Below are 19,187 nucleotides of genomic sequence, written 5' to 3' on the forward strand. Positions count from 1 at the left end.
CATCCCCTAAGCTCCACTGAAGAAGTTACTTAACCTAGTAATGAAACATTCAGAAACTAACCCACAATCTTGGAGAACAAACCCTCACCCAATAGTGAAATCTAGCCAGACCTATCTGGTTCGCACAAACCGATAGCACTGGCAGCGGGAGGCTCTGTCCACTTGTCGGGATGTCCTGTTTTTGACCCTCTGTGCATGTGCACAAGGCTCTGCGAATGTGCAGAAGAGGCACAGGCGAGTGTAGCGAGTGCACACACGTGCTCACATTCCTGAACTGGTAGCAAAGGTAAGTGCATTTCACCATTGCCCTTACCGTCATCCTACAGCTGAGCTACAGATATTCACCGCTATTGCAGATACTATCTTGCCAAAGATTAAGAAAAGGGAAAAATGTAAGATGGACAATGAATGAACTTTGCTCACCATCTTATTTTATTTTAGAATGGCATATCCACTTTTAAACTCCCCTACAGAGAAGAGGAATGTTATATTATGTCATGTTCTCAGAGATTGAGAGGGGAGATTTCTCTCTCTTTTTTTTTTTTACATGATATAACAGTTTGGAACGTGTCAGATATGTACTAATATCTGGATTCCCAAAAGAGAGTTTGAGCCCCTTAGCAAGATCAATGACTATGTACACCTGATGAATTTCAAATAGAGCGAAACTGTTCATGTACTGCCTTCTGGTGGTCAATATCAACAAAATTCTGTTTAATAATCTCTCCACCATCTCTTTATGGTATTTCTGTGGCAGAGGCTGCAAACAGAAGCTCTTCTGGAGTGCGATTTGGAAGCGCCTCCTACACAGGCAGCAGTGACGGTTCTGCAATGCCTTTCATGCGAGTGCCTTCATACTCCATTAACAATTTTCGGCCAGAATTGTTGGAAGAAGTGAAAGATGTCCTCATTCCAGAAAAGCAGCTGATTTTGCACAAGGATCAGATCATTGGGAAAGGCAAGTATCATTTAAGCTGTGCCTATCAGCAATAATACACAAAACTCTTGTTTTCTACTATCTGTGTTGAAAGAATGCTACTTTCTCCCTGGCAGATGTTTCTTTGATTGTTTCCTGTTGCTCTTCATTAGTATCTTTGCCAGATGTTTCTTTGATTGTTTCCTGTTGCTCTTCATTAGTGTCTGAGCCTCTTTGAGCCAATTCCCTGCTAAAGCGGAAAAGCAGTGAGAAGAGAAGAGGGGATTGGCATTGTCACAAGGAATAAGTAGCATTTGAAGGGCAAGTAAAAACAAAGAAGCTAAGTAGTGTGCAGGCATGCTATTCAGAGCAGGTTAGAACTACATATACATACATACATACATACATACATACATACATACATACATACCAGGTTAGAACTACGCCACCTTCGGTATGACCTAAGCATAACTATAAAATCATCTGTCCTACCTGTCAATGACTACTTCAGCTTCAACCACAAAATACACGAGCACATAATAGATACAAACTTAAGGTAAACCGCACCAAACTTGATTGCAGAAAATATGACTTCAGCAACAGAGTGGTCAATGCCTGGAATGCATTACCTGACTCTGTGGTTTCATCCCAAAACTCCCAAAATTTCAACCTAAGACTGTCTACTGTTGACCTCACCCAATTCCTAAGAGGACTGTAAGGGGTGTGCATAAGAGCACCAGCGTGCCTACCATCCCTGTCCTAATGTTCCCTTTAATTGTATTCATTTTATGTATTCAGTTCATGCTTATACTTATATATATTATCTAACACGTACTCGACAAATAAATAAAAAAATAAATGTCTTTCCCACAAAAGACATTTTTCCCTGGCAAAAAGAGCCAGGTACTTCTTAAACAAGAACTCTAGGATAGTCATTCACATGACCTTTCCAGTATAGCTTTGAGATGTCTTAAATCTAAAAACTGTTCATTTAAAGTGACAGTTGATTTTATTTGTACATTTTGTGTAATAGCCCTTTATCTAAGACGCTCAGCAAAAAAAATGTTTGGAGGCTATTGCCCCCACTTAAAGCGCAATCCAAGTACCTACAATCCGAATTGTCAGCTGGGATGAAAATCTCTGCTACCACTGTAAACCCCTGTTTCTTACTTCTGCTGTGTTGCCTTGCTGATGAATGGAAGAATCCTGTGATGATGGTTTACTTTCCTACCATTGGTAGATTGGTGGCTTTGCTGCCTTCCTCTCTTTCCTCCTCCTCATCAGCCATTGGAAAGAATCTACCCATCAGAATATGTTATGGAGGGTGGGGTGGGAATTGAGGTTTTAACCAGGATCTGTCATTTTCCCCATATAAAGGCAAAAGTTAATATTTACAGGATTTATAATTGCATTATTGCTCAGAACTCTTCTCCCCCCCAAGAATGACACACTATAAAAACACAAAAAAACAGCTAGTCATGGGTGACGAGCACTTCCCCCAAACTTTTCTAGAGCTAGTGTGCAGTTTCTGACTTGCTGAAGCCACCATTTTTGTACTTACCACCCATCCCCTACCGTCACCAAGCTATACAGTGCAGATAAGGTGCTGAATTCTGTATGGCCAAGAAAGAGACCAATACTGTTAGAGACCTGTTGAGGTGATTGGTTTTGAGGAAGCCAGAGTCTTCTGCAAGCACTTGGCCTGCTTTGCTCAGAACAGAACAGAACAGAACAGAACAGAACAGAACAGAACAGAATAGAATAAAATAGAATAGTTTAGTTGGAAGGGATCTTGGAGGTCTTCTAGTCAAACCCCCTGCTTAGCCAGGATACCCTACACCACTTCAGTCAAATTGTTATCCAGTCTCTTCTTAAAAACTTCCAGTGTTGGAGCATTTATAACTTCTGGAGGCAAGTTGTTCCACTGATTAATTGTTCTAACTGTCAGGAAATTTCTCCTTAGTTCTAAGTTGCTTCTCTCCTTGATTAGTTTCCACCTATTGCTTCTTTTTCCTGCCCTCAGGTGCTTTGGAGAATAGCTTGACTCCCTTTTCTTTGTGGCAGCTATATGGGATAATAAGGAATGGCAGCAACAAAGATTGCTCAGGGCCTGGAGGTGAAGATACAAGATTGTCTGTGAAATTGAGATTTCACTCCAAATGACACAATTTATGGCAAAAACATAATTGCATAAATAATTTACATTGTTGGAAACACTTTAGATTCAGATTTAATAAATATTCAGGTTCAGGACACCTGGTTCCCCTGAGTGGTCCATTAAATCAAAGGTTTGCTCTGAACTAGCTTATACTGTGCTAGTTCATTGGAGAATTTGTCTTGATGTCAAATCAAAATGGAAAAACACAGTGAAAATCTAAGGGGAACTGAAAGAAAGGGCATTTGCTGTTGCCGTACTCTTACGCTTTGTCCAAAAGAGTACTTCAATGCAATCTAAATCAATGTGAAAGGCCGCATGATATATCTCACTGCTCTTGAGTACAAATATCTGTTTCTCTGCTCAATCTGACAAGATTGAGTATCAAGAACAGGAAATGTTTGTCGGACACAACTTTTTTTCCACTCTTTTTAGTTTGTTTGTTTTTTTAAACTGACCACATTTGTTTACTGTTTTTGATTTTAGAAGCACTTTCCGAAGTCTAAAAATCTGGATTTACTTACTCAAACTAAGCCCCAGTTCTTTCATTTCTCTTTATTTTACATGAATTCCAGCCATTCCATTAATTCCACTGCATCCATATGTGGGGAAATGCCTGGTTCTTTCCAGTTTTTAAAGTTCCTCATTTTTTCACTCTTTAGATCAGGGGTCTCCAACTTTGGTTCCTTTAAGATTTGTGGACTTTAACTCCCAGAGTTGGGAGCTGAAGTCCACAAGTCTTAAAGGGACCAAGGTTGGAGACCCCTGCTTTAGATCATTATAGGCCTGTGTACAGTAATTACAAAAGATTATCCTGGACTGTTTAGTAGTTCATACCAAAATTTAGAATATCGTATCTCTTTCTTTCATTAAATGAGCACATTATTTAAACCATCTCCCAGGAATCAATTTCTTTTTTGTGACAAAATAAAATAGGGATTCACATTTCTTCATTGTCTGGTATTTTCTAATAAGAACTCCAATTTGGCTTATTTTTTCCTTGTACTGTTATAATGGCTATTTCTTGCATTCTTACAGCACCGCAATACCTTTTCAGTAACTGCAGTATACTGTATGTGTCTAAATATGCACATATTCATTTTATTGCATGATGTTTCTACTATGTGATCTCTTATAATAAGGTTAATAGGGTTAAATCCTTATGCAATTCTTGGCATCTATATTGGTATTGATTGTAGAATACAGGTTAATCTGGGGTGGTGGTGGGAGAAATGGTAAGGACTTGGCGGTTTGCATCCAAAAGTCATATTAGAATTCAATGATAGCATGAATATTTATTTGATTTCCAAAAGGATATCAACTATATAGCCTGTCTTTACCATATAGATCAAAACTTTAAAAACAGAAATTGAATAGGTTCCATCATTTAGAAAAAATATAAAATATCTGAACAGTAATTATTACAAATCATCAGTTGGCATCAATTTTAAAAATAATTATGATTTCTTCATCTCAAGATTAAAATGGAATTTAAGTTAGGGCAATAACTTTCCTTGAACATAAATGACTAAAATGACTATACTTCCTAAAATCCTATTTTTATTTCAAGCATTTCCATTCCTTTCCTACTACTTTGTTTTATGTTTCACAAAGTCTTCATTCATTTCTAGCTGATACCTTCTTGGTCTTCCAGATCTTGCCTTGACTTACATCTATTCCATGAAATTTCCATTTTTCTAACAATGGTTTTGACAGTTGTAATTAGAAATGTTTAGGAGGTTTTTTACAGCTTTCATTTTATCTTCATTCATAGATGTTCCGAGAACAGATAGAAGAGTCCATGGTTGTTGAAAGTAGACAGAATAACAATCACAATCTGAAAGATTAGAAGGGGCAAAGATGTGTTCATGTCTTTATCTGGCTAATTATTAACCTAAAAGAATCAATCACATTTTTAACCTTATTAATAGGTTTACAGTAGAGAAATAAAAGAAAAAATAAATTATTATTATTATTATTATTATTATTATTATTATTATTATTATTATTATTATTATTATTATTATTATTATTATTATTATTTAATTTTTATACTGCCCTTCTCCCGAAAGACTCAGGGCAGTGAACAGCCAAGTAAAAACAATACAATATATTACAATAAAAACTATTTAAAAAACTTATTCAATGTGGCCTAAATTTAAATATAAAATACATAAAATATAAAATAACCCCATTTAAAAACGAATTAAAAACCCCTATCAAGCCAGTCCTGCTCGGAAGAATAGGTACGTCTTCAGCTCGCGGCGAAAAGTCCGGAGGTCAGGAAGTTGTCGAAGTCCTGGGGGAAGCTCGTTCCAGAGGGTAGGTGCCCCCACAGAGAAGGCTCTCCCCCTGGGGGTCGCCAGCTGACAATGTTTGGCTGACGGCACCCTGAGGAGACCCTCTCTATGAACTGGAAGTGTGCCCAAATTTCTGTGCTTAACATATTCTCTATTTTCTTATTTTGAACCTGCAAATACAGTAGCTAGGGAAAAATAATAAGTATGAAATTAAAATATACACAAAGATGTTGTATTTAACTTTGTACTGGTAGTCCTCCACCTACAATAGCTCATTTAGTGATTGTTTAAAGTCACAACAGCATTAAAAAAAAGTGCCTTAGGACCATTTTTCATACTTAACAACACTTACAACCTTTCTAGCATCCCCATGATCATGTGATCAAAATTCAGATGCTTAGCAACTGATTCATATTTATGACGGTTGCAATGTCCCAGGGTCATGTGATCAGTTTTTGCAACCTTCTGACAAGCAAAGTCAATGGGGAATCTAAATTCACTTAACAACTGTGGCAAGAAAGGTTGTAAAATGGAGCAAAAGTCACTTAACAAATGTCTGACTTAACAACAGAAATTTTGGGCTCAATTGTGGTCTACCTGTACCATGCAGAGACTGTACCATGCAAGGATTACCTGTACCATGCAGGGGTGGTAAACTTTACTACCGGTTTGCAGCGGGGTCGCGCACCTGTGCTTGTTTCTGCACATGCACAGAAGCTTCCTGATGATGTCCGGGTCAGTAGGTAGAGCCTCATGTTGGTTTTACTACCTGTTCTTGGGGACTGCTCCGAACCAGGGGCAACCTACCACTGGTACCATCTAGATATTTTATTAGTTTCTTTCACTTAGGAAAGTGAAACATATACTTCGATGAAGATGCTTAAACTTTTGCGTGCAACTGCACTTGACTATACAAATAGGCAAAAGTATGATGATGTGTAGGCATACTAAATTGGAAAAAATTAAAGGCAAATTAGATACCTTAAAACTGAGGCAAATTTATGTTGTTAAGTCAGATAATATGATTGGGTATTGATATAGTTGGATCTAAATTGTGGGTTGCCTGTTAGGGCAGTACGTCTCTGACAGTAAAAATATATATATATTTCAAATTCGGTATATTGTTAACCCTTAAAACAATTTCTCTTTATAGTGTTGTTGTTTGATGTTAAGATGGCTCCAGCACAGACAGAGGTTGCATAGCATCTGGGTTTGGTAATGTCAATATTGGTGCCTATGTGAAAAACTTGTTCTTTTTTCCATCCAGGGCATTTTGGGAGCGTTTACCATGGAACTTACATAGATTCATCCCAGAGAGAAATTCGGTGTGCTGTTAAATCCCTAAACCGTAAGTAATTCTTCTTCCTTTTCTGAAACTAATTAATAAACCTAGAACTAGTAACTAATGAACTAGTTTATTGTCGTAGAAGAGAAATCAACGGAATCATAGGCTCATGATAAAGTATGAGACACAATAATGTCTTGTTTCAAAATATTAGTGTTCCATAATCTATAAGGGGCCAGTTTGGTTTAGTGGTTTAAAGCATAAGGCTAGAAACCAGGGCACTATGAATTCTTGTTCCCCCTTAGGAGGCCTTTGCCAAGAATCAACACTAACTTGAACTTACATACATACACTCACACAAACACACACACACACGCATGTATGTACATACATGCATACTTATTTACGAAAGGACAGTATCTTCCCTCTTGGCATAAACAACTTCTACAGACATCAGTGCTGTCCTGTTTGTTTGTTTGTTTGTTTAGTTGTTTGTTTGTTTACTTGCTTATGTTATACTATGAGAAGTTTTTACCACTCTTCTGAGCAAAGAGGCATCATGCACCTAGAGGTAGACTAAAGCAGATTCTGTATTAAGGCAAAGACTGGCATTTTTATTACCAGATAAACTCTGAGATAACTTTTAAGGAGGCAAAAAGGGGCTGGGGAGCATTGAGTTTCTGTGCATTCTTCTTAAGTTTGTTTTGTAACATAGCACAAGAAGACGGTCATAGGGCCTTTTCCATTTCATCTTGTCACTAATGCAAACAGCTCCTGGCATTAAGAATATTCTGCCAGGTCCCCCTGAGATTGTTTTCACCTTTTCTCAGAGGTGGGCTTAGAATAGAATAGAATAGAATAGAATAGAATAGAATAGAATAGAATAGAATAGAATAGAATAGAATAGAATAGAATAGAATTTTTATTGGCCAAGTGTGATTGGACACACAAGGAATTTGTCTTGGTGCATATGCTCTCAGTGTACATAAAAGAAAAGATACGTTCATCAAGGTACAACATTTACAACACAAATGATGGTCAATATATCAATATAAATCATAAGGATTGCCAGCAACAAAGTTACAGTCATACAGTCATAAGTGGAAAGAGATTGGTGATGGGAACTATGAAACGATTAATAGTAGTGCAGATTTAGTAAATAGTTTGACAGTGTTGAGGGAATTATTTGTTTAGCAGAGTGATGGCCTTCGGGAAAAAACTGTTCTTGTGTCTAGTTGTTCTGGTGTGCAGTGCTCTATAGCGTCGTTTTGAGGGTAGGAGCTGAAACAGTTTATGTCCTGGATGCGAGGGATCTGTAAATATTTTCACGGCCCTCTTCTTGATTCGTGCAGTATACAGGTCCTCAATGGAAGGCAGGTTGGTAGCAATTATTTTTTCTGCAGTTCTAATTATCCTCTGAAGTCTGTGTCTTTCTTGTTAGGTTGCAGAACCGAACCAGACAGTTATAGAGGTGCAAATGACAGACTCAATAATTCCTCTGTAGAACTGAATCAGCAGCTCCTTGGTTTGAGCTTACTGAGTTGGTGCAGAAAGAACATTCTTTGTTGTCCTTTTTTGATGATGTTTTTGATGTTAGCATAAGTTAACAACCGGTTCACCTAGTGCAGAACCAAAATTGGGATTGTGTACGCCCACGTGCCCTTTGCTGGTGCACATGCCTTCCACACTTGCGCACGGCTTCAAACACATGGTGATTTCATGCACACGGCTTCCAGCACACCTTGGGCAGCCATGGTGAATAGAGCAGGCAAGGCGCGGAAATCAGCTGGGCTGCATGGATTGGTCGAGTGAGCCAGAGAGTGAGATATATAGGACGGGATAGCACCGGTGGCGGGTGGGCAGAACTGGTCGGAACTACCAGTTTGCCTGAAGCAGTCTGAACTGGCAGCAGCCCACCTCTGCCTCTTCCTCAGTTCATATCTGAGGTAGCCTTAAGTCATGCTGAAATATGCCAGTGTTAAATCAGTGTTCTTCCCTCCAGCCAGCAACAAACAATGGCAGTTCCAGGGCCTGTCACATTTGTAGCTGCTGGTAGCAGTGTAAGCCAGCTGACCAAAAAGCAGGCAGGATAAACCAAGCGTTTACTGTCATTTTGAGCTGCTGAGTGCGTCCACTTCTTCCCAACAGAGTTTGCCCTCTTCTCCCATTCTTTTTCTTCCAGAGGGGGGAACATGACACAGCTGCCAGCAGACTTCTGAAGCAACAAGCTAATCGAAAAGCATAGCATACCCACTCTCTTGTCTGCTCTGGTGGCTTCTTTTGTCCAAGTCAGTATAATAGGTTTAACTATTAACTAACACCAGGTAGCTCATCCCCAGTTCCAGGAAGGGGTACATTTAAAATAACAAGGTTTGCCTGCTTTTTGTCTGCTCAGTAGGTTTTGGGGAGATGGTAGGTTTTGACAGAAACTTAACCCCATGAGTCCAGTTATCCATCAAGGCACCAATCAAGCCCAGCAGTCTTGTGATGACTTGTCAATGGAGGGAGGATAACAAAGCCAGAGGGTGTAATCAATGTTGTTTAACACGTCATGCATGCCCAAATCCGAGAATCCGCTGTTTGATTGCAAGCCAGGAGAGAGTTTATAGAAAAATTGACAATAGGAGAAACACATTTTGTTCTGGCACATGGGCAGGTAAATAGCACATGAACCAGGTCATGGCAGGTGGCTCTTAATTTTAAAACTACTTAATCAGTCATTTTAATAGCATTTTCTGCAACAGAGTTTTGTTGTCAGTTTACAATGCCCCACCAATCAATGTTTTGGAATACAGCAATAGGAGTGGGGAGTGGGGAGGTACTAATTCACTCAACTTTAAAATAATAACAGCAAGATTAAATAAACAAATACTTCAGCTCACAGCTTTGTGTTTGTAAGACAACACCATTAAAGTATCTCTGGAGAAGCTCTTAAGGAGAGAAAGAATTAATTCTAAACTGAGGGAAGTAAGGAAGGGAAGTAAGAATGCTCTGTTTCTAATAATCTGAATTAAATCAATACAAGGCAATCTGTGGGGCCATTCGTCCTTTGTTAGTCCTTTCAAACATAAAAAGTAGAGATGCCTATGAGCCAACCCTGTCCAGTATTATAACATATGCTTGTTTTTTTTTACTCTGGCAATATCTTCCATCCTTATTCCCATTGGCAGACTTCCTCTACTAGATGGAAGTTAGAAAAGGCTCTCAATTCCCTGTTTTTCCCTAGGATCGCTTGCTTCAGCTTATATGATTGCAAGATCACTTCCCAGAAACTTTTGCTCACAGTTTCACAATTCCACAATTTCCAACTCCCTCTTGGAGGGAGGGGGAGTTGCTACTGAGAATATTTATCCAATCTCTTCATTTTTTTTCCTCTTAGGAATTACTGACATGGAGGAAGTGGAAGAATTCCTGAAGGAAGGGATTCTGATGAAGAGCTTCCATCACCTCCATGTCCTTTCTCTCATTGGGATCACCTTGCCTAAGGAGGGTCTCCCCCTTGTGGTTCTACCTTACATGAAGCATGGAGATCTCCGACATTTTATCCGTTCAGAGCAAAGGGTAGGTGGTGCCAGATCTTGGGGTCCTTGTTTGAGTGTGTCAGAGTTTGTTGCAGCACACACAATCAGACAATTCAGCAGGATTCAAAAGTTCTTTATATACATAATAACACATAAGGCATGTATATAATACCCTTGTAGGTTTTTCCACGTTGTAGAGAAGAGAAATAGCATGTACAAACACAGCACAAAATGGAAGCTCAAGATGGATAAGGGAAAATGGAGGAGGGAGAAGCTAGTGCCGTCAAGCTTATATACAGAACAGTTAAGCCACACCCAGGCTCCAAACTGTCTCCTATGGCCCCACACAACAAATACTATGTTTCAGTTTCCAAACAGTCCCCATTGTTGCCATGTCTATTCCAGTCTATGAACATTCATACTCTGACAGAGTGACACTCAATGCCAGTCACTTTTCTATTTCTGAATCGCCCCTTGGTTTGGAGTTACTTATCTCTTCTTTGCAAAATGAAATTGTTTTTAAGGAAGAGCTTACCCAGAGATGATGCATTCAGCCCTTTCTTATCTCTTTCAGTTGTGTGTTTTTGTTTTGTTTGTGACATCCTCATCCATGTGCCAGTACACAGTTGACAGAGCCTTCTGGTAGGGTTTCCTGCCTGGGCAGGGGGTTGGACTAGAAGGCCTCCAAGGTCCCTTCCAACTCTGTTGGTTTTTTTTTTAAATCAGGGCAGGCTTTGCACATCCTTCCTGTTAAATCTCACCGTATTGGTGCAGAGAGTGGGGCTGTTTGTTGGATGCAGCAGATAGAAGTCTTTAAATCTGTCCTATAGCATTGTAGCCTTTTTAAGGTAAATCTTTTAGGTTAGGTTCCAGAAAGACACATACCAGAAACTAATCATCTTATTAGTGGTATTTTCTGTTGATGAAACGAGATGGGAGCTCTGGGTTTTCAGAAGAGAGATTGTTTTGCTTTGGGTCTTTCTGCTGACTCTGAGAAAGATAGAACAGTAGGAATATGAGCTGATGTCTGATGAATCTTCCTCCATCTATTCGACACAGAGCAAGTGGCTGAAAGATGCTGGCATCTTACAGTCTTTCTTTTTCCACTGGAGAAACAAACAGAGGTAGTATTCTTGCTGTTGGCAGGCTTCTCTTCTGCCTCCAATCCAGAGATGGGTTTCAGTAGGTTCTGACCAGTTCTGGATAACTGGTAGTGAAAATTTTGAGTAGTTCAGAGAACCGGTAGTAAAAATTCTGACTGACCCCAGCTCCATCTATTCTCTGCCTCCCAAGTCCCAGCTGATCGGGAGGAAATGGGGATTTTGCAGTAACCTTCCCTTGGAGTGGGGTGGGAATGGAGATTTTACAGTATCCTTCCCCTGTCACACCCACCAAGCCATGCCATGCCCACCAAGCCACGCCCACAGAACCCATAGTAAAAAAATTTGAAACCCATCACTACTCCAATCTATTGCCACTGTCGCTGTGGCAAAATTTATCTTGTAAACGTTTTCTCACCACATTTTTTTGAGGAACTGGCCATATAAATATGTCACCTCATATTTTATTGCAGTTGGACCTTGAAAAAGGAATAATTTCCAACTCATCTCTTCTGCTCCTCATTTCATTCCTATTGTAAACATACTGTGAAATATTAGGCAGTTGTCAGTTTCCACTTGTGATGTGCTGCTGATCAGCTCAAAAATGCCTCCCCCTTGCTTGATAAAAATGGATGTTTTCCCTTTTGAGCTTAAACATATCAGCCACCCTTTGCAGAGCTGATAACAACAATATTTATGCTCCCAAGATTTTCCTTGCAGTTACTACATTCAAATCCAGGATCACATAAAAACATTATTCATGGAAAAGGGGCAATAGGTTAAGCATGGGACATGTTCTGTGGGTATGGGCAAGACAGTGAATGCTTCTGATCACTAGGGGGCCATGCAGGCACACTGTGAAAGAGAAGGTTGTAAACTACAGAAGAAAATTTCAGAAGACTCTTCAATCTCAATTCTAGGTGTTACATTATGCACATCCTATTCCTATCTTGCCAAGCAGTGAGCAAGTGTCTGCTTAGCCATGTGTGCACAGAGCAGAGAAGATTCCCCTGGCCCCAATTCTGCTGTTTATATTTATAGGCGTGGGTTCTTTGTCATCTATCATATGTGAATGGGATACACTCAGTTTCTCAGCCAAATTTCTTAGAAAATTTGTCCAATATCTGAAGCAGCCTTGAAATTAACTTCAGCTGTTTTTATCTTGTGGGAACCACAAGCAAGCAGCTCTGCTCTCTCGAGGTGCATAAACTTCAAAGCCAGATGGAAAACTCATGGTGAGTTTCCTCAGTGTCAGACAGTTTTGTTTGTTTCTTTGTTTTCCATTAGAACCCCACTGTGAAGGATTTAATAGGTTTTGGGCTACAAGTGGCTCAGGGGATGGAGTATCTGACCCAAAAGAAGTTTGTGCACAGAGATCTTGCGGCCAGAAACTGCATGTAAGTACAAATATGGGTGTATCTACACAGAATAATAAAACATAGGGAATCAGGCAAGGACAAGTCAGAGAGCTTGCTGAGGCATGCTTGTCCTGTGGGGCAGGTCCCTGTGTGAAAATATACCTCCCCTTTTGACTATCTATGGGAAAAGTCTTGTCAGAAATATTTTTCAAACTAGTTTGTTTCAATTCCTCATTTGGATCAATTGATTTTTCCCTCAGAACTTTATGCCATTTATACAAGATGCTCAATCTTCTGACTTATTTTTCTGATAAATAGAAAGTAAATTCTCTGAAGAGAGTTTGAAGAAACTGGGAATGTTTCATCAGGGGGTGGGATGGGTGGGAGATGATGCTATGCTAGTACTTTCCCAGTATCTGAGGAGGCCTACTCAGAAAAAGGTCAAGACCAATTTTCTTATACCCTTATGGAGCAATGTACCCAATAATGGATTGAGGTGACAAGAAGGCAGATTAGGAAAAACTTCCTGCAGTTTGACAGTAGAATCAATGACCCACTAGCACTAGCCAGGCAACTGGACTTGAAGGATTAAATGGGTCCTTCAAAATCTACAATTTTATGATTTAAACAAGACACTGATCCATAAAATAACCAAATGGGTTTGATCCACACAGTTTGTGAAGTTACAAAGCACAAGCTAAAGTTAAAATGAACCAAGTGTAGCTTGATGAATACATGCTAGAGCTTTAACAGATGTGATTGTACAAACAGCCATTGTCTGATTGCATGTAACAGGGTAACACCTATATCGGGGGTAGGAGATACAATTGCCATGTTCACGTGGCAGGCTATGCCTAAGCAATAATCTCTATTAGGGGAAAAGCCTGGTTTTTGTCACATGCTAAGCCAGGGTGCTTCTGGAGTTCCTTGATGGTGCCAAACAAGATGAGTTCACACGATTGCTGCATTGCTCCTAATCCCATTCTCCTTTTCTATCCAGGCTTGATGAGACTTATACAGTGAAAGTGGCAGACTTTGGGCTGGCCAGAGATATCTTTGACAAGGAATATTACAGCATCCGGCAACACCGCAGGGCAAAGCTGCCTGTCAAATGGATGGCCCTTGAGAGCCTGAAAACTCAAAAATTTACCACCAAGTCAGATGTAGTAAGTGCAAGCAAGGGCACCCGATGCACCACAAATTAGCCGACTCCATGTTAGTGTTTTGCTGAACCCAGATGTTATAAATAGATTTTGGTTCGTAGTGTTGTTCAGCCCACAGAATTGGATTAATTGGATATGCCTTGATTTGTTAATGTGTTGTGGCAACACAGCCACAATTTTATGTGAGGGATATGCAAAATAGGCCATTATGAAAGCTCCTGCTAAGACATTTCTTAGTGTAAGAATCTACCTGGACTCCCAATTTATGCTAGTCTCAGAAAGGCGTGTATATGCAACAGAGTCTTTCCCCATTGCAATTTGCAGAGAAGGAACAGTCTGGCTGGAGATTTTACCTGCCCTAGTGATGGCTTGCGTTTTCTCTGTGTCTCATTCATAATGACGTCTGTATTTTCCCTGTTCTGCTGTCTTACCAGTGGTCCTTCGGGGTCCTCCTGTGGGAACTGATGACACGAGGGGCCTCTCCATATCCTGAGGTGGATCCCTATGATATTACCTGCTACCTGTTGCAAGGAAGAAGGCTGCCCCAGCCTGAATACTGCCCAGATTCTCTGTGAGTATTCAATTGGACCTTTCTGCTAGCTTAGCCAAGGAGAGAACTGTGAAAGAGATGAAACTCTATGGGAAGTACCAGGAAAGGTCTTCTGATTCCTGAACTTTAATTGATAAACTAATTTGTAAATTTCAATTAAGTACTGCAATTCATTAACTTAAAAAAAAAGAAAGCACAATGGGAAAGTTAATTAGTTTTTCATTCTTAGTTCTCTGAAACTTGTGTTCTTACTGCAGCTTTCCCCAAACTATTAACCCACTGAAGTATCTGTGCTGTATCTCTTAAATGCGGTCATATCTTAAGGGGCTAATTTAAGAGAAGCTGCAGTAGAATTCCATGGAATTCCATGAAATTCCCCTTTTGCACCCCTTATTATAATCTGTTGGGTCCATTTTCTACATTTTCCAGTGCTAACAATTCCCATTTGGCTCCTAATCCAGCATAGCATCATTATGCTATTTGTCGCATATTCATCTCTGAGTTAGATCAGTGTTATATAAAACCTCCGACTAGAATCCTGTAGGAATGGAAAGTCAAGAAATAAGACTACAGTGCAGAACTGAAGGGAGTCTCTGCCTTTAGTTACTGTGAGAATGTCAGTGACATAGACAATGATGTACACGACTATGGTAACCTGAGAAACGAAGGCCAAGGTTGGTGTTTTCATAGCTCTAATTCACTCTGTTTATTTTGGACAGGTATACCATAATGCTTAACTGCTGGACACCAAATCCTGAGGAGCGGCCAACTTTTTCCAGCCTGATCAAAGAAGTGGAGCATATTTTAGCCTGTCTAAAGGGAGACCATTACATTAACCTCAACGTCACTTACGTCAACCTTGATCACGGCCATCCCTTTCCCCCTTTAATCAGTCAGGAAGAAGCATTTGATTCTAGTGGATTGAGTGAAGAAGAGGATGCTTCTGTGTGTTAAGTGATACCTCACACAGGCCAGGATGCACATTGCTGGGTTAAGCTGGACACTTCATAGGTTTTGACTGTTCGGGCTTTGGAACTTCGAGATAAGTTTTGCTCATTTTGTGAATTCATGAAAGCTGTAATCTGAGGACTTCTGTGACCTGAATCCTATGCTCAGAAAAGGTGGAAATAAATCCATCCCTTCTGTAAAAGGTAGGGCAGGTTCCCTACAGCTTTAGGAAAGAGATGCTTTCAGAATACCTGGTGATTTGACTGTGGGAATATATTTTTACTGTGAAGTAATTTAATGTGGCAGCCTGTGGCTGCATCTGTATATAGAGAAAAATAAATTTACTGTTATGAATTCCTATCAGGCTGTTTTATGCAATGATCTCTTTAGAGCAGGGGTCCCCAACCTTTCGGACCTAAGGGACTACTGAATTCATAATTTTAAATCCCGTGGACCACTAATATGATCTGCCTAATGACCAGCTGGGTGGGCGTGGGTAGGTGGTCATGTGACTGGGTGGGCGTGGTCAACTTGATATCATGTCAAAAGGCGCCTCGCCAGCCTGTACTCGCCCCTCCCCTCTCAACCACTCCTCGCCTCCCCGCCTGGACTCCTTAGGCCCCCTACCTGTTGGAGCTAAGCAGCCACCATGAGAAAGAGTTGGCAAAATAGCTCAGTTCAAATTGGATCTGGCAGAAGCACCTCACTGAGGACTAAGAGCATAGGCTTTCCAAGCAGAGAGAAGACCTGCGGGAGTGCAAGGTCAGGTGCCGGTGCCTGGAGGCTCAGCGGGCTGAGATGGTCAGCCAGTTTCAGGCCATGATGCAGTCCCACTGGAAAAAGGGCCTCTGGTTCTTTGCCACCAGCGGCACTTCCCTCCAGCCTTTGCTCAAAGCCCAGCACCAGGAGGCCGAAGCAGACCCCAAGTTGGAATTTCTGCCCCCCTCCGACCCACACAAAAAGACCCCGAAGGGGGAGACTCTCTGCAGCAACACAAACGTTCATTGTACATATCTGTCCCAAGGGCCATAGTTTGAGGACCCCTGATTTAGTGCAATATAAAAAATGCAAATCATTTTTCTGTGGACCACCAAAATGTTCTCGCGGACCAACAGTGGTCCAGTTGGTGACTGCTGCTTTAGAGTCACTCTCATTTAATACATTTTTAAGAATATTTTAGTCACGATTTGTTAAATAAGTCACAACCACCTCCTTTACATATAGCACAACCTAATGGGTAGGTTCACACATTGCATTAACTTGAAAACAAGCAAGCTATAGTATGCTGCTTAATAGCTTTACTGTTATGATAAACTCCATTGCTCCAATTTTATAACGTTGAAGAATTCTTCCAGGAACATCATGTCAACCTCCTCTCAAAGCCTGGTCTTAGACCTTGTTTTAGGGCATAACACGGTTTCGATGTGGTATGTTGTTCATCGCTGTTCATAAATCTTCTGTTAACTGTCAAAAATGATGGAGGAGCTAAAAAATATCCCATGGGAAGAGCCTTGAAGAAGAGCAAGCCTTTTAAATCTGTGGTAACCTTGAAAAAAACATGTTCAGAGTTGGAAGGTGGTGGCAGAAGAACTGTCTGTTAGATGACAGTACTGTCAAAAACTAAAAAAAAAATTACAAGAGGAAAATAACTATGAATTGGAGGGAGGGAAAGGGGGAATAACTACTAGACAAGAAGGGTAGTTAAAGTGAATGTGAGGCAGTCACAGGTGCAAAAGGAGCTCTCCCTCCACCCAAATGTCCCTCCCCTTGGAAGAACAGGTTTTCTTCTAATGGAAAAGAAAAAACACAGGGAGGGGAGGTTAGGAATGGTCGCTGTAGGCAAATGGATGGAGAGGGAAATTTTAAAAGAGGAGAAAACTGGTAGGAACAAGAGCTGCCTGATGTCACTGGAGGAGAAGTCTATCTGAAACACTGACAGATTAGTTCCCAGGAAGTATAGGAAGAGGTGGTGGATCTGTCACAGGGAAGGCAACTTTCTCGGAAGCAGTGGCTTCTCCCCAGGAAGTAGGAGCATGTTGGTGGATGGGAACAGTATAGCTGGTGCAGAATGAAGGTCTGTTCTTGCAGGCTACAGTCTCCAGACGTGGAGGTGTACATGGGGTGTTGAGGATGCTGAATGATAAAATGCTGGGGAGGAGGTTGACATAATTCAGTTGAGGATGGCAAAGTCAGGGCATGCATGTTGTATGGTTTGCAGTCAAGGGGGGGCACAGGGTGGGCAGTTAGAAGAGAAGGTCCGTGGCCTCATCTTTGGGCCCAGGTAGATAGATCACTGGGCACCTTGAATTTGGGTTGCTGTTGATAAATCTGTACAGAAGCTGACTCATCCAACCGGAAGAATGTGCAGAGCTATATTACTGAACATGCACTGCTAAAATCTGATGCAGCAATGAGCAAAATGTAAGTTGCAAGTTCTTCACCAGTTCAACAAGGCAGGGTGGTGTTGGTACCATGATCATTTGGGACAATTAAACAATGATTATTCTAGGGTTGGTTGGGGCTTAGAGGTAAGACTGGATTCTAGAAACAAAGTGGATGTGAGAGTCCATCTATTCCCCCCTCCCAGCAATGTCCTTGTTGTGATCGAGGCCCAAGTAATGATTACCAAACACAATTCAGTCCTGAACAAACTTATTTATTCAGAAAGAATTAATTCTTTCTCAGCTTAGTCCAAAACAAATTCTTCATAAACAATCCTTCGGCCTTATCACCAACCTTTGTTGTTTTTGGCAACTTGCCAAAGGTTTTTCTTGGCAAAAAGTTCAAGAGACACTGACAAGAAGCAATGAAATCAAAGTTGCTTTTCTACAAAGAACCCAACCGCTCGTTGCTGCTCTTTTAAGCCTTATGGGAGTGACCAATCATCTTCTGGCCTTACTCCCGAGTCGTCCTTTTTGCTTTAGCTCCTCTTGCCTCTGGCAGCTTTTCTCATGTGTGCAATAGGAAAAGGCTCCTCCTGTTCCTTTGCCTCTCTGCTGTCCACCTCTGTAGGCTCTGAAGTCCATGCATCGCTCCCAGATGGCCCTGGCCCCATCTCTGCCTCCAATGCAGAGCCCTCGTCCGGGCCTTCCCCTGACTCCAGGACTGGCCCATTGTCCTCCCAAGCCTCCTCACTGTCTGACTCTACTGCTAGCTCCACAGGCTGCTGGCGGACCACAACAGTCCTTTTCTAAACTTCTGGACTGCACTCAGGGCTGGTATTGAAATATCTGTGGATTTTAGTGCTGTGATTCTTCCATTTTCATGGATATAAGGTTGAAGTGGGTTCAGATTTTCATAACCTCCATGGCAACCATCTCAGCCCCAATTCATATAAAGGGATACATCCTAGACCTTTTTTAAAAAAAAAAAACGGAGTAGATGGTGCATGATTTGAAAAGGGAGGCTGTTATCATCAGTCTATGAATGTGGTCAAATCAAATTGGTTTTAGTTGGAGCCAAATTAACTATTTATTCATAAGCCGAATTAACATTCACCTGGACATTCCCAAATGTGTTGCAAGTGCTCACAATTATTTTGGCACAATATTTGTTTGCTTTGCTTTTGAAACATAAATGAGCTCCTTGGCTCTAGTGCTGAACTAAGTAATATATTTTTTAGATGAGGTAACAAAGACATTCAAAGGAACACCTGGGGAGACTAGAGATAGAAGGCCACCAAACAATTGCTCTCTGCATCATATTCATTTACTTGAAGAACGATCGCAAAGCTCATATAGCTCAGACCTTGAACTCTAAATGTTACTGCTGATTTTTTTTAAAAAAAATAATGCTCTGAGCATTCTGATGTATAATAAAATAGCATATTTTGTAGTATTTTAAAATAGTGAAGTACAATACTCCATCACCAAAAGAAAACACAGATCAAGA

At 40.7% G+C, this 19,187-nt stretch overlaps 1 protein-coding gene across 1 annotated transcript in view; it reads left to right on the top strand.

The window, feature by feature from the left end:
- Positions 1-15,654, top strand: part of MST1R (macrophage stimulating 1 receptor) — a 67,033-nt gene extending 51,379 nt beyond the window's left edge. Inside the window, exons 15-21 of the mRNA XM_058168245.1 lie at positions 758-958; positions 6,639-6,719; positions 10,036-10,217; positions 12,565-12,674; positions 13,636-13,801; positions 14,233-14,369; positions 15,068-15,654. Coding sequence (XP_058024228.1) covers positions 758-958; positions 6,639-6,719; positions 10,036-10,217; positions 12,565-12,674; positions 13,636-13,801; positions 14,233-14,369; positions 15,068-15,302 — 1,112 coding nt within the window. The 3' untranslated portion in view covers positions 15,303-15,654. The remainder of the gene's footprint in view (positions 1-757; positions 959-6,638; positions 6,720-10,035; positions 10,218-12,564; positions 12,675-13,635; positions 13,802-14,232; positions 14,370-15,067) is intronic.
- Positions 15,655-19,187: the final 3,533 nt, after the last annotated feature.

This window comes from Ahaetulla prasina, chromosome 2 (assembly GCF_028640845.1).
Source record: "Ahaetulla prasina isolate Xishuangbanna chromosome 2, ASM2864084v1, whole genome shotgun sequence".
In the NCBI taxonomy this organism is placed as follows: Eukaryota; Metazoa; Chordata; class Lepidosauria; order Squamata; family Colubridae; genus Ahaetulla; species Ahaetulla prasina.